This window comes from Dendropsophus ebraccatus, chromosome 1 (assembly GCF_027789765.1).
Source record: "Dendropsophus ebraccatus isolate aDenEbr1 chromosome 1, aDenEbr1.pat, whole genome shotgun sequence".
In the NCBI taxonomy this organism is placed as follows: Eukaryota; Metazoa; Chordata; class Amphibia; order Anura; family Hylidae; genus Dendropsophus; species Dendropsophus ebraccatus.
This window is the reverse complement of record NC_091454.1, coordinates 158255420-158270415: the sequence shown is the minus strand read 5'-3', so window position 1 is coordinate 158270415 and position 14996 is coordinate 158255420. Positions and strand designations below refer to the sequence as shown.

Genomic DNA, 14996 nt, shown 5'->3' with positions numbered 1-14996 from the left:
AAAGGTGTGTGTGTGTGTGTGCGTGTAGGCAACATATATGCAGAGGAAGACACAGGCTTAGTAATAATGAAACATAATAGTCACTTCCCTGATTTCTATAAAAATTGACTGCACAATTAACTATTGATAATATTCCTAACATGGTGTTGTGTATTATTGAACTCTACACCGGCTCGGTATGCATACAGGACACATACATGAGAAATGTTTAATGATCTGGACGAGATCACGTTCAGAAGAAGCATTGCTTCATTAGTGGAAAGCCTTGTTGTTTGCTTTGACAAACTAAGGTTGCTTTTTGTCAAACAATAAAATGTGTTTCACTGACAGGGTTGCTTATTATTTTAAGCCTTCTGTCAGAGTTCAAGAAGCCAGTGAGTGACAGCTGAATCGTGCAGTATCTATCATGGAACTTTGAGCAATTGAAGATGTATCATTTCTCATCACTTACAGATGAAGTTCATTGCCTCGCTCACATGAACGGCATAAAGATCAACCTTGTGCCCCTATCTAGCAAAGCTATTTCACACTAACTGCATTTGAGCGCAGGAATACATGAGTGGTCAGTGGCTTTTTGCTGTGTTAACTGTCACACAAATACTTGAGGAAATATATGACATGGGAACAGTAAATATATACTATTAACTATAGATTATTATGGTTTGGGGAATATTACATTACACTGGGTAATTTCATCATTGTATAAAGCTGTGCTGCTCTGCTTTGATGTTTTGGACTTTTGTGTTAGAATAATAAACGGCATATTAACAGCTTTAGATAGGCCACAATAAAAGGCACATTTAGGCTAGATTAGGAGAATCCATCGTTTTGTGAATACTGCACCTGTGCAGAGCCATGTATCACTTTCTAAGGGCCCTTTTACACAGAAAGATTATCTGACAGATTATCTGCCAAAAATTTGAAGTCAAACCCAGGAACAGACTATAAACAGAGATCAGGTCATAAAGGAAAGCCTGAGATTTTCAATTCCATTCCTGGCTTTGGCAGATAATCTGTCAGATAATCTTTCTGTGTAAAAGGGCCCTAACTTTCATTCCATCTGTCCACTCTAGTTGATATGCGGAGGTCAGCAAGAAGATGTTCTCTAAGCGTATGTCTATGGATACTCATAGGTCTTTATTTAGGCCATGTTCACACAAAGTAAATTTTCCATTAGGGTACAAACTCACTGGTCGGAGCCGCAGCGAGTTTTTCGCTGTGAATTTGCAGCGAGACCCGCTGCAGATTCCTGCCCTGTACAGTCTATGGGCAGACAAACTTGCTGCAGGATGCCATCCCGCTGCGAGTATGTCAGCAGCCCGCCCCATTAACCTCCCACCGGCTGGAGCGTATTCATCACCGGGTCCCCGCACCGGCTTGCCTCGGGGCTCCCGCTGTCTTCACATCCCACTCAGCCAATCAGTGCGCTGTGGTGGGGCAGCGCACTGATTGGCTGAGCGGGACGTGCCGGGAACCCCCAAAGCAAGCCGGAGCTGGGACCAGGTGATGTTTACGCTCCAACCGGCGGGCGGTTAACGGGGCGGACTGCTGACATACTCGCAGCGGGATGTGCATTCTGCAGCGAGTTTGTCTGCCCAAAGACTGTACAGGGCAGGGATTCGCAGCGGGTCCGCCCAATGCGATTCCCGGTCGGAGTGTATACACATTGTATACTCTCCGTCCGGGATTGCAAGCAGCCGCAACGAAAACAGAGATGTCAGTTTTGTGTAGCAACTATTCATTGAATAGCGCCCGCACAACCTCGCTTCAGTTTTTTACGTCGCTGCTAGGGATCCCGGACGGAGTGTACAGTCACTCCAGCCGGGATTCCCTCAGAAGGCAGCACTACGTAAGTTCCGTGGAAATCATGGCCGTTGTACCAACGGCTGTGATTCCCACGGAACTTACGTTGTGTGAACATAGCCTTAAAGGGCATGTGTCACCTAAATTTTTTCTTTACCAATTAGTCTCAATTAATAAAACTTGTTCTGTTATTTGAATCTGTTTCTATTTTCTGACTGTTTCTAGTTTCTCATTTTTTTTATTTAGTTTACATATTGCCTGGGCTTTTCTTAATGGCATTTAGTGACATGCTTTACAGCAAGTCTTATGGACATAGATGACAATATACAGGCTCTGTCCCCTTGAGATGAATGTGAAACATCATTGAGCGTGCTCTTCGACCTTTAAAAAGGGAGTGGTTATTGTCTTGTATTGATGTTATCTATCTACTGGTGTCACATGTTGCTGTAATGATGTACAGAACATATCACTTTACAGCAGTTTAATCTTATTACCACAGACACAACAGGAATTCTCAGCTTAGCTTTAGCCCCAGTGGTGAGCATGAAAACTGCAAGATCTCAGGATTATTTTATAATATAGATAGAAAAATGGAAAAAAAAAAAACACCAAAGGTTCTTCAGAGATATGTTATACATAAAAACATTATTTAAACAATAAGTAAATTTCTGATGACACAGTCCCTTTAACCCTTAGACGACCCAGGGCGTATAGTTACGCCATGGAAGTCTGTCCCCAGACGACCTAGGGCGTAACTGTACGCCCTGGGTGTTTCTCCCGCTATGAAGCGTGCTCCGGAGCGGAGCGCGCTTCACAGCAGGTGGGGCCGGCTGCAATCAGCAGCCGGGACCTCACCGGTAATGACACGCTGCAGCAATCGCGCTGCCACGTGTCATTAACTCATTAAACGCCGTGACCGCGGCGTTTAAGTGTAAGTGACAGGGGGAGTCCCCTGTCACTTACCGATCGGGACCCCCGCAGTGTGACTGCGGGGGTCCCGATCGGTAAAACGGACTGCCGGGGGTCTCTCACCTGCCTCCGTGCGGTCCGATCGGCGATCTGCTGCACTAAGCCTGCACAGGCAGGCTCAATGAGCAGATCGCCGATAACACTGATCAATGCTATGCCTATGGCATAGCAATGATCAGTGTAAAAATCCAAGTACTGGATGTAAAAGTCCCCCAAAGGGACTTCAAATGTGTAAAAAAAAAAAAAGTTAAAAACACTAACACACAACCCCAAAACCCCTCCCCCAATAAAAGTTGAAATCACCCCCCCTTTCCCATTATATAAATAAAACATATAAAAATAAATAAACAAATAAACATATAAAATACCGTAGCGTGCGTAATTGTCCAATCTATTAAAATATCACAAGCGTCATTGCGAATGGTAAACGGCGTACACGAAAAGAGGGAAAAAAGTGCACGGATTACCAATTTTATGTTACATTATATATAAAAAAAATTAATAAAAAGTGATCAAAACGTCCGATCTTCACAAATATGGTATTAATAAAAACTAGAGATCATGGCAGAAAAAATTACACCCCATACAGCCCGTAGGTGAAAAAATAAAACCGTTATAAGTGTCACAATAGTCCCATTTTATTTATAATTAATTGCCAAAAAAAAGGATTTCATTTAAAAAATATATATAACATTAGAGAATCTGTGTAACCTGCATATGGTTGTGTTCGGGCTGACCTATAGAGTGATGGTATCATGTCGCTTTTACCATATAGTGCATTACGTAGACACAGGAACCCCCCAAACGTTACCATATTGCATTCTTTTTTGCAATTTCACCAATTTATATCTTCATAAATAATATATTTGGAATTCCATCATACATGTTATGGTAGAATGAATGACGCCATTACAAAGTACAACTATTCCTGTAACAAATAAGCCCTTACATGGCCTTGTAGATAAAAAAACTGCTAGAGCTCTTAGAAGGGGAGGAGGGAAAAACGAAAACACTAAGATCAAAATTTGCGCGGTCCACTGGGTCATTTTGGGCCTGGTCCTCAAAGGGTTAAAGGACAAGTGCCATGAAGCACATTACAAAGTTATATAACTCTGTAATATGCTTCAATCACCTATCTGCCTCCCTTCCCTGTCTTTTCCCCCCTCCACCCCCCACCAGGAAGTGTCCTGACTCACACAGACCTGATTACTGTGGTCACCGTCACCAAGCTCTTCTCTCAGCTCCTTCTCCTGTTACACCAGCCTCCCCCTCCCCTGCTTTGTCAGGTGACAGGCTTGCTCAGCTCCCATTGGCTGAACAACTGCAAGCCACCACTTGTCACATCTCACTTGCTTATCTTCCCTCAGACTGACTCCGGCACATAGGCAGCTCCCCCTCCCCTCATACCCTCTCTCCCCCTCCCCTCATACCCTCTCTCCTGCTGCCGTGGACTCAGTGAAGGAGTCATGTCACTAGAGAAGATAAGCTGAGCAAGCAGAGTCACCTGACAAGTAGGGGGAGGGGGAGGCTGGTGTAACAGGACCTAGAGCAGCCCTCCTGCTGATGACTCATCCTCACAAGAAGGAGCTGCCTGGTGACGGTGACAACAGTAATCAGGTCTGTGTGAGTCAGGACACTTCCTGGTGGGGGGTGGAGGGGGGAAAAGACAGGGAAGGGAGGCAGATAGGTGATTGAAGCATATTACAGAGTTATATAACTTTGTAATGTGCTTCAATTTCTGGGAAAAAGTTTTTCATGGCACTTGTCCTTTAAGTATCCTTACCAAATCCGGAAAGAATAGCTGTTGACACAATGTAACATGCGGCGGCCACACATTACATTAAAGTGAATGGCTAATTGATTTGCGGGCACACCCGGCGGTGCCCTCACGTCAATGTTAAAAAAGAGCGTTCCTGCAGCTGATACATAGGCTGCAGCAACGTCCTGAATGTAGCCTGGCGGCCGGCAGTTTAACAGCTATGTAACGGACGCTGTTAAACACAGTATGAACATAGCCTTTGTAAGAAACTCAAAGCTAAAAGAATAATGCCTCTTTGGCTGTATCCATGTTTTCCAGGCAGCCTTAGGGCTGCATCCAACTTCTTCAGCCACTGTAAATTAAATGCCGAGAGTTTGGGTTCAAATGAAGCCGAACATGCTCACAGTTTGTACATCTCTATTCATTTACAGCAGGAAAGAAAATGATTTAATTTACATAGCCACTTAACCTCACTGTTTAACAACTTTGTTAAATGGTTGTATTCGATTAGTAAAACATGTCTGCTTTTGTTCACAGCCAGCACTACTCTTGTCCACTTGTTTACATAGTTTCGCAATTTGTACCTTTCAGTTGAATAAGAATAAAAACCAATACCTGTCACAATCCCAGGGAAAAGAGTAGCACTTTTTTTGGCAGAAAGTAGCCATGTTTTTCATATTACATACAACCCCTTTCAGATCATATGGAACAGGTTGACTGCCCTGCTATGCCTTCCTTATCAGATTTTCCATTACATAAAACAAAGGCTTACGATAGACCATTTACAAATAATCTACTTCTTCTTCTTCTTTTTTTGATTGAAACATTCATTGATTAGATTTACAATGTAGACTGTGATGCGAATTTAGCTACGGTTGTTTGACAAACTCGTGTACATTAATTGGCTTGATTACCAATTCTGAATTCAGGAGCCTGGCTCTTCATCTCATTTACGTCTATTAACAAATTATATTTGAATTATTTAATGGATATATTTAAACAATAGGAAATGATTTATTATTATAATTTCTTTTCCACTCCAATAACAAGAATATTTAAAAAGAAAATGCTTCAAAATAAATCAATGTTTTACAATTAGAGAAGCATTAAATGAATTAGTACTACCCAATCTATTGAATTGCACTATGTCTATGAGATGCGTAGCAACATTGACAACAGCATATGGAAGCGAATGTATTTTCTCCTGCTACTGCAGCACAGATGTACCAAGCACGATATTCAATTACTGATGCAACAAAGGATGGTGCAGTAAATTTAGCCGTATGGCAAGGGTTAAAGTTATAGGCCACATTCACAAGCTGGTAAGGAAGCTTTACGCACATATGAGCCTTAAGGGTAAACACAGTGTATTTCAAATACGTGCTACTGACCACTGTGACCCTGACCCCGGCAATGTCCCAGCCTCCAGCAGATGAAAAACCCCTGCAGAATATATCAGTTGTGGGCTACATCCCCACTCAAATATAATTCTGACTGATGACTATTGCTGTCTGAAAGACAAAGGCTCATGGAAACAAAGGGATAAAACAGACATAGCCTACAAACAAAAGACTGCTCAAAGTGACCACTGTTGCTTTATAAAAAGTTACAACATACTATTATAGAAGCAGCAATGTCTATGGAGCGTAACTGAGGAAAACATTGAACATCTTAATCACCTCATTCATCAATTCTGGGTGTAATTTTACCTTTCATTCTTATTGCTGGTCATACATAAAATACCTAGCATATTATCATATAGTTTGCATATAGGAAAATCTTTCCATTGTGTTATTAAAAAAACCTATAGAAACCAGACATATCTGCATTGGACAGACACATTCTGTAAGAAGAGAAGAAAGGATTAAGGCATTGGCCATAGGTATTAATATGGCCTTGTTGACACACTCTAACTGATGTTTTGTAAGCTGAATTCTCATTGTTTGCTATTGGCAAGAAGGTCACTTTTTCTGAATGACTTCCATTGTGTTAGTCTCCTGTGCCAAGTTTTAAATTTATTTCAAAGAACTGTGTGTCCATAAAAACATTTTATTCTTTAAAGGTATGTGACTAGTCCTGATGTGATCCATTTTAATTGAAAATTCCGGTTTGTTTGTTACTTATTAATTTTTTTTTCAAAAGGGGATGTCCTGTTGTTAAACAATAGCTATCCCATTCATCTGAAATGAGCCAGCAATCTCATCAGATGTTCTTCTGCGGATCCTAGAATAATTTTTATGTACATAGCTTTAGCAGAATCTTTATGTTTCAGTAATAGGCAAAATCACTCATTACAGGATTACTAATAATTCAAACTTTGAGAGCAAGAGTCCTGCTCACCCAAGATGAATAAGTAGGGTGACCTCTCCTTAGTGCAATGACAGCTGCTGGTACATTATTCTAGTGTGGGTTACTAACTGCCCTTTGGTGTGTCTTAATTGAAAAGTAGAGATGAGCGAACCGGGTTCGGGTTTGAGTTGATCCGAACCCGAACATTCGGTATTTGATTAGCGGGGGCTGCTGAAGTTGGATAAAGCTGTAAGGTTTTCTGGAAAACATGGATACAGCCAATGACTATATCTATGATTTCCACATAGCCTTAGGGCTTTATCCAACTTCAGCAGCCACTGCTAATCAAATGCCGAAAGTTCGGGTTCGGATCGACTCGAGCATGCTCCAGGTTCGCTCATCTCTATTGAAAAGTCCATGGGTTTAATAGTAAAAACGGAGAAAGAACGGTAACAAAAGAAAAACTGTGTGGAAAGAACTAATAAAAAACGTCCACTGTGTGCAAAAGATGTCCGAAAATAATAAACATGAACATTATTTTGACGTCCGCGGCAATAACGTTTGTTATTCAATACATTGTGTGCATTGGAAGTCCATCTTTCCATTGTCATTGCAGTCAGTTAAATCATGGCAAAAACAGATGTTATTTTAAATTGCAAAAGTGGCCGCCTTTTCCCTGTTTTTGACGTTGTGTGAACATAGCCAAACACAAAATGGATGTAAACACGGACAATTTTGCACGGATCTTGGAGGTAGCTAGCGGGCTACATTCACGGACCAGGAAAAAAACTGAACATGTGAATGCAGCCAGAGGCAGTGAAAGGTTATCATGCCCAAAACTTTCTCTGTGTCAGCAGGACCCCGTACACACTTTATTGTAGGATGAACCTGCTGCCAGTGTAGGTCCAGTCGACTTTAGTGTAAACTGTATGGGTACCTTAAGCAATGCATGATATAAGTCACTGCACCTCATAAATGTCTGCAATGAGCCTGTCCTATAGGTAATGTAGTAAATAGAAATACTGCTAGCCAGGTCACATAAAAATAATAATAATCAACTGCATCAGGGACAATGACTGCATGTAGCAATAACCATAACTTACATGGAACGTATAGAGATGAAGGTAATTTGCTGTGATTTGAATAGATCTAGAATAGACATGCATCTGACGGGAATTTGGTTTTATTCTTTCTCTATGTATCTCAAAACCAATTAATTTTAAACCCCACAGTGTAATGAAATAAAAGCTGATTCTATCTCATTCTTGAAAATACAGTACTCATCTTAACTGACTCCATCTGCCACTCATTGTCACTGAACAAACAAACAATTACGCTAAGAGTAGGTACGGTAGAGAGCATGAGTCCAAAAGACAGACACAATCATTAACTGCAAAGGTCAAACAGAGCAACTGACAGATACTGCTTATGACAAGCTGCACCACTACCAGCCTGTGTGATCCCAGACCCAAGCTAAATGGACGAGAAGTCTACAAACTAGTCCAATATTCTTCATACAATTAACCCTTACATCATACTTCTAAATTGATTTGAATACATGTTTGTTTTCAGTGACTAATGAAAATGAATGTTAAATAATTGTGCTATGAATATGTTTATATATTAATATACTATTATAGAAGAAGAACGTGAGAATAACTCTGATGTTCTCCCGGCTTGTTGAGACACTACTTCTGTAATGTAAGATGCTGTTATATGAAAACTGATATTGCCGCTTGCTGTGCCAAGCATCATTATGACAGCTTTCTCTTGGAAGACTAACAGTTTATAAAAAGAAGCACTAGAAGGAAATACAAACTAGAAATATAGATTTGCCCTAATAGATGATGAGTGTATAATATGCAGTATATACTCAGTGGTAAGTGCGGAGAAGTCCTTTACAATGTGTACATTTTCTAATCAATAGATATGATAGGTCCAACGTACAGTATGAAATCAATCTTTTCATGTCAATCTGCCTTCTCCAGTATTATATCGATATTATTTCAGCCATGGTTATAACAATAATTATTTTTACATATATAGTTATTATGTTATTAGACCTATGGAATAAATAGAACAGGGGCTCCTGCTGTTATCCATAGTGGAAAAAGAACTTTAAAGAGCTGCTGTCACCTTAGTATATATAACACAGATGCCCACTGGCTTTAAAGGTTACAGCGTAAATCCTTCTGGTGATGCCAACTAAGGGAGAAAGCCACTGAACAGTTTATTGTAGGTGGATTACCCCTTTGATTTGAGAGAAAAATGATATCATTCTCTGTGTATTCTTCTAAAGGGACACTTCTGCAGATAAACTGTGTTACGTATAGTGCAGGGTCGGAGAAGGAGGGTCATGTAAAGGATTCTTTCTGGTGTTCCTAGAATCCTTGTGTCATGCTGTGTCATTTTAGCATCAACATTTATCTTGGAAAAGGAAAAAGAACACTTTACACATGAAAGTGAATTCAATATATGTCCTCAGGTATTTTGTATGTCATGGATGGTATCATGGTGATGATACCCGCTCCTGATACAACAGCTGCATGAGGCCTCTGAGTGGATTTGCCACATATTTCTTGGTAAATCATAAAAGTTATTTAGGTATGACTGAGTTAGGTTGGGCTCACACTGCATTTTTGCAAACCATTTAACGTATAGATGTAATGGGAAAAAAACGGATTCAAAAACTGATGCAATTATGTGTCATCCATTTGGATCCGGTTTCCATTGACTTCCATTATTTAAAAAAAAACTAATAAAAAATGGATGAAAACAGATTAATTTTTTTTTTAACATACAGAGAAGTAGTATCAACACTACTTTTCTGTACATGAAAAAAGCATGTTTCTTTTTTTTTATGGAAATCAATGTAAAAGGGATCCAAACGAATGACACACAATTGCATCCATTTTTTTTGCATCAGTTCGTTCCATAAAATGTGTACGTTAAACCGATTGCAAGAACGCCGTGTGAACCTAGTCTTATGCATGGCCATTTCTTAGGGTTGTCTTACTTGCTTACTTGCAATCAGCTTCCTTTCTAAGCCTATGTTCACACTTGGTTTAACCGTGTCCGTTGCATAACAACATGCTGTTAAACTGCCGGCCGTCGGGCTGCATTCAGGATGTTTCTGCAACCGATACCTCTGTATCGGCTGCATTAACGTTCTTTTTTTAACATTAACTTGCGGGCACCATCGGGTGTGCCCGCAAATCAATTAGCCATTCACTTCATTAGAAGAAGCTATTATTTTTGGACGCTATTCAGCGGACAGCGTCTAGAAATAATAGCATGTACTTTATTTTAACGCCCTTTCTAAAGAACGGGCGTAAAAATAACAATGTGTGAACACAACGGGCCGACTTTAATGCAATACTGCCCCTGCAGTAAAGAACGGACGGTGATTCCATTGCAATCAGTGTCTTATCTTTAGGGTATAAACCCACACACCGTATTCACAGCAGATACGCAGCAAAAACGCAGCAGATTTGAAGCAGATTTGGTGGTGCAGATTTGATGCTGTGTCCAGTTATTTAGATCTAATCTGCTGCGTATTTGTTGCGTGTTTGTTGCGTATTTGCTGCGTATCGCAGCAGTAAATAAGCTGCGTATACGGTGTGTGGGTTTATACCCTTACAAAAAAACAATGTTGTGTGAACATAGCCTAAAACTAAAGACTAAGGGAAATGTTAATGTTCTTTGGGAGTAAATGCCATATTAGATAGTGTGTATTTTAGGAATGCCAATGTATGCACCATCAGCCTTGGCTGAGTCACTCTACACTGTATACTATGAAACCATAAAATACAATACCTGATTCAATCTCCCATACATAAACAGAGCCATCTTCACATCCAACAACTAAGACTTCTTCCACAGGATGCCATTTCAGGGACTTTACTGGAAACAAATGTTTTCTAGCGTGGAAAAAGCAAACTCTTTCTTGAAGGTTCAGAAGTGCCACTGAATTATCACTACATATGCAGTATATGCTCTGGAACAATTTCACCTGTCAAAAGAGAAGATGAAATAAATGACAGACCATGGTAGTAAAGTATAAGTAGCTCAACAGTTACAGTATCTGTGAAACTTCACTAGAAGAAATGGAAGTGGAATAGTTCATCACTTTTTTTTACAAATAATAATAATAATAATAATAATAAAATTATTATTATTATTATTATTATTATTATAAAATTAATTAATTGATCAGATTCCATTTATGATTTAGAAAAAAACTAAAACGATTCTAGGTTTAATTTCCTTAAAGCAACTCTGTACCCACAATCTGACCCTCCAAACCGCTTGTACCTTTGGATAGCTGTTTTTAATCCAAAATCTGTCTGGCAGGTGTGTTTGGCAGGTGATGCAGTTATTATCATAAAAAATTACTTTTAAAATTGCAGCTCCGTGCCCTATGGGCGTATCTGTGCCCTAACTTTGCACCACCCCTCCGTCCCTCCTCCCCATCCTCCTCATCATTAGGAATGCTCCAGGCAGATTGCCTATTATTCTCCACCTGTGTTACCACAGCACATGGGCTGGATCATTAAGACACCTGTACAATGTTCAAAAAGAAATAAATGTCCCAGTGGCATTCCTAATGATGAAGAGGGTGGGGAGGAGGGACGGAGGGGTGGTGCAAAGTTAGGGCACAGATACGCCCGTAGGGCACGGGGCTGCAATTTTTAAATTACTTTTTTTATGACAATAACTGCATCACCTGCCGAACGTACCGCAGGACAGATCTTGATTAAAAGCAGCTATCCGAAGGTACAAGTGGTTTGGGGGGTCATATTGTGGGTACAGAGTCATTTTAATTTAGGTCAAAGAATAAAAGAAGTTCCAATTTTGTTCTGCATTGGTCTTCATATCTTTATACAAGTGGCAAAAAGCATATACAAAAGGCCCCATCTCTTTTTGGCTTTTTTTTTGAGGCTACATGACCAGTCTATTGTCAGCTATGCAACCCCTAAAAAACTAACAGGAAAAAAGTGCTTTTCTAGCATATCTGCAATTATGTTCTAGTGACTAACATGGGTTGTAATCCTATCAAGTGGATATTGTAAGCATTTCCTAGTGATGTTTGCCAATCCCCTTAAGGCTCATCGTAATGCGGCTTAAATTTGTGAATGAAAGGAAGAAATATGCCGAAAGAATTCTAAATATCCATGCAACTCACATTAACTTCTACATGGCAATGCTTTCAACTTTCTTCCATAGTACTGTAAGTACCATCATTTTAGGTGTCCCTGTGTTAGTTGGTGGAGTCTAACTGCTATGATATAGAATACACTGCACACACAAATACAGGGGATCCTGCTCCTCTACATCTCCATAGCACACCCTCAGAAAGAGCAGCAGCATAAATGATATTATAGAGCAGCACTGAATATAGGCTGTAAATCAAGCATTTGGGGTTTGCTTTTGTCTTTCTCTGTCCATTCTCCCCTCTTCCCCGTTCCTTTTCCCTTCACTTCTCTGGGTAGTTGGAACCTGATATTTTATTGATCTGGTCTAGCTTCAGATGGACCTTTGCGTTTTTCAGAGTGAGGGATGAGTTTAGGAGGAATGATGAAGTAAGGAGCCATATTAAACAGAGGCTAAACGCCATAACTGCTACCATGTATTATATGCAAATAGCTCTCACAGCTCAGTGGAGCAGAAAGTCTCCATATGTTTTTATGACAAACTCTCCTTAAGGAGAACTGGTATCCCTTGGACCCACGTTGATAGGTCTCTCACTAGCCAGCCAACACCCTGCTCTGCACTGAAGAGGGGCAATAACACAGAACCAGCTGTCTGCAGATGGGAAGTCTTTCCTTTAGGAGAGATTGTTTGGCTTGGTATAAAATCCCTAATCCATGTTATAAGACTCCTAGATAGAGTGACACTTGACTTGAAGGGACATCTCTTTGCCCAAGAGGTTTGAGAGCTATTTTGCATATTCCCAGTGGAGCAGCAATGGCCTGTAAGTCTCCATATGTTTTTATGACGAACTCTCCCTAAGGAGAACTAGTACCCTTTGGAGCATCATATGTTACAGAAAAACTCTAGATATGCAATCCATCCCTAACGCAGAATTCTAATTTCAGATACTAACACACATATGGACAACAAATATCCCTATAATGAAGTCTAAATGATGGTATAACTTGTACATCTTTTAATTAGGGATGGTCCGAACCTGCCGAGGTTGGGGTTCGTATGAACCCGAACGCTCGGCAGCAGATTTCTGGCGGATACAGCGGATACAGCGAACGCTCAGGCGGATACAGCGGGAGGAACGCCTGGAAAACTGGGATACAGCCTATGGCTATGGCTGTATCCCAGTTTTCCAGGCGGTCCTCCCGCTGGATCCGCCCGCTTCACAGAGCGGGCAGACAGCGGAAATCATTACTGAGGGTTCGGGTTCTTACGAACCCGAACCAAACTCGGTTCGGACCATCTCTACTTTTAATGTTATTATTGTCACGGCTGCGGTGGCGTCCCGTGCTCCGGGCCGCCGCCGCAACTTCCCTCTGCCTCATGCAGCTGCCGGGGTCCATGTGCAGGGACCTGGCACTGCTACTAGTTCGGCCCCGGGGGGGCGCCTTACCTCGCCCCGCTCCTGTCTCCGTCTGTCCCAGACGGCGCGCGCGTCCCCGCCTCCTAGGGCGCGCGCACCGGCTGTCTCAGATTTAAAGGGACAGTCCGCCCTTAATTGGTAGTTGCACCAACCACTCCCTATTTAATCCCAGCATGCCCCACCACAGGTGTTGGAGCCCCTACATGCTTCTTATAGCGTTTGGCCCAGCTCCCTGTTGTTCCTGACCTCAGTCCTTGTTCCTTGTTCCTGTCCGCTGTCCTTGTCCCTAGTCCCTGCCCGCTGCCTTCCTATTGTTCCTGAGTACTGTCCGCCACCTGCGATTACGCCTACAGAGCTCTGCCTGCATCTCCTGCTTACTGCTCCGGCCACGCCTCGCCTGCCGTCACTAGCAACCAAGCCAGGGGTAGCGACCTGGGGGTCGCCTGCCGCAGTAAGTCCATCCCGCCTTGCGGCGGGCTCTGGTGAAAACCAGCGGCCCCTTAGACTCCGCTCCCTGGTGAGGTTAGTGCCATCGCTAGTGACGGTTCAGTGGATCCACGACTCCAGGCTTTACAGTAGGCTCCAACCATGGATCCCGGTAAGGTGCCTGATATCCGTGACGTAGCCAGAGTGGTCGCTCAACAGGCTCAACAGATCCAGCAACAGTCGCAGCAGATCCAGCAACTGACTGCCGCCTTACAGCAGCATACTTCAGCTCAGCGCTCACCACCTCCTGCAGCCTCCTCGAGACTTCAATTGGCTCTCCCAAGTAAATACGGAGGCGATCCCAAGTTGTGCAGGGGATTCCTGACTCAATGCACCATGCATATTGAACTCGTCAGTAGTCAGTTTCCCACCGAGCGCTCTAAAGTGGCTTTCATCATCAGAGGGTAGAGCTGTGGCCTGGGCCACGCCGCTGTGGGACCGCGATGATCCTGCTGCTGCCAATCTCCGAACCTTCCTGGCCGAGTTTCGCTCCGTCTTTGAGGAATCTGCACGTGCGTCTTCGGCTGAGACTGCTCTACTCAACCTCTCACAAGGGAGTTCCTCCGTTGGCGACTACGCCATCCAGTTCCGCACCCTGGCAGCAGAATTAGACTGGAATGAGGCCGCTCTAACAGCCACCTTCAAGAAGAGCCTGTCCAGTCGGGTGAGAGACGTGCTTTCCGCCCGAGACCTACCTACCTCCCTGAACGAACTCATCCTACTGGCCACCAGGGTCGATACTCGTTTTTCTGAGAGAGAGGAGGAGGTCCTACATGAAGGGCGACTAAGCCTGTCCCGTCGCCATCACCAGCTGGCGCCGGTCTTCCAGAATCCTGACGTTCCGGTGTCCCAGCCGACTCCTGAGATTCCCATGCAGGTGGAACGGGCTCACCTGACGCCTGATGAGAGAATTTGTCGTCTGGAGCTGAATCTCTGCCTCTACTGCGGTGGTCCGGATCACTTTCGACTGAGATGTCCCCAACGTCCTTAAGCGTCCGGGAAACGCCAGCACCTAGGTCCGGTGGGAGAGGCCTCCCTAAGTGTGAATGCCACCTCTCCGAGGTTGTCTATGCCAGTCTCCATCCAGACACCCACGGGACAAAATCACCAGACTACTGC

The 14996-nt window shown here is 42.7% G+C and overlaps 1 protein-coding gene across 2 annotated transcripts in view; it reads right to left on the bottom strand.

Annotated features, from left to right (window-relative positions):
- The window catches only part of WDR72 (WD repeat domain 72), a 227685-nt gene that overhangs the window by 123125 nt on the left and 89564 nt on the right, over positions 1-14996 (bottom strand). For both annotated transcript variants that reach the window (XM_069982637.1, XM_069982644.1), the window contains one exon: positions 10637-10832. In XM_069982637.1, the coding sequence (XP_069838738.1) occupies positions 10637-10832 (196 nt within the window). The remainder of the gene's footprint in view (positions 1-10636; positions 10833-14996) is intronic.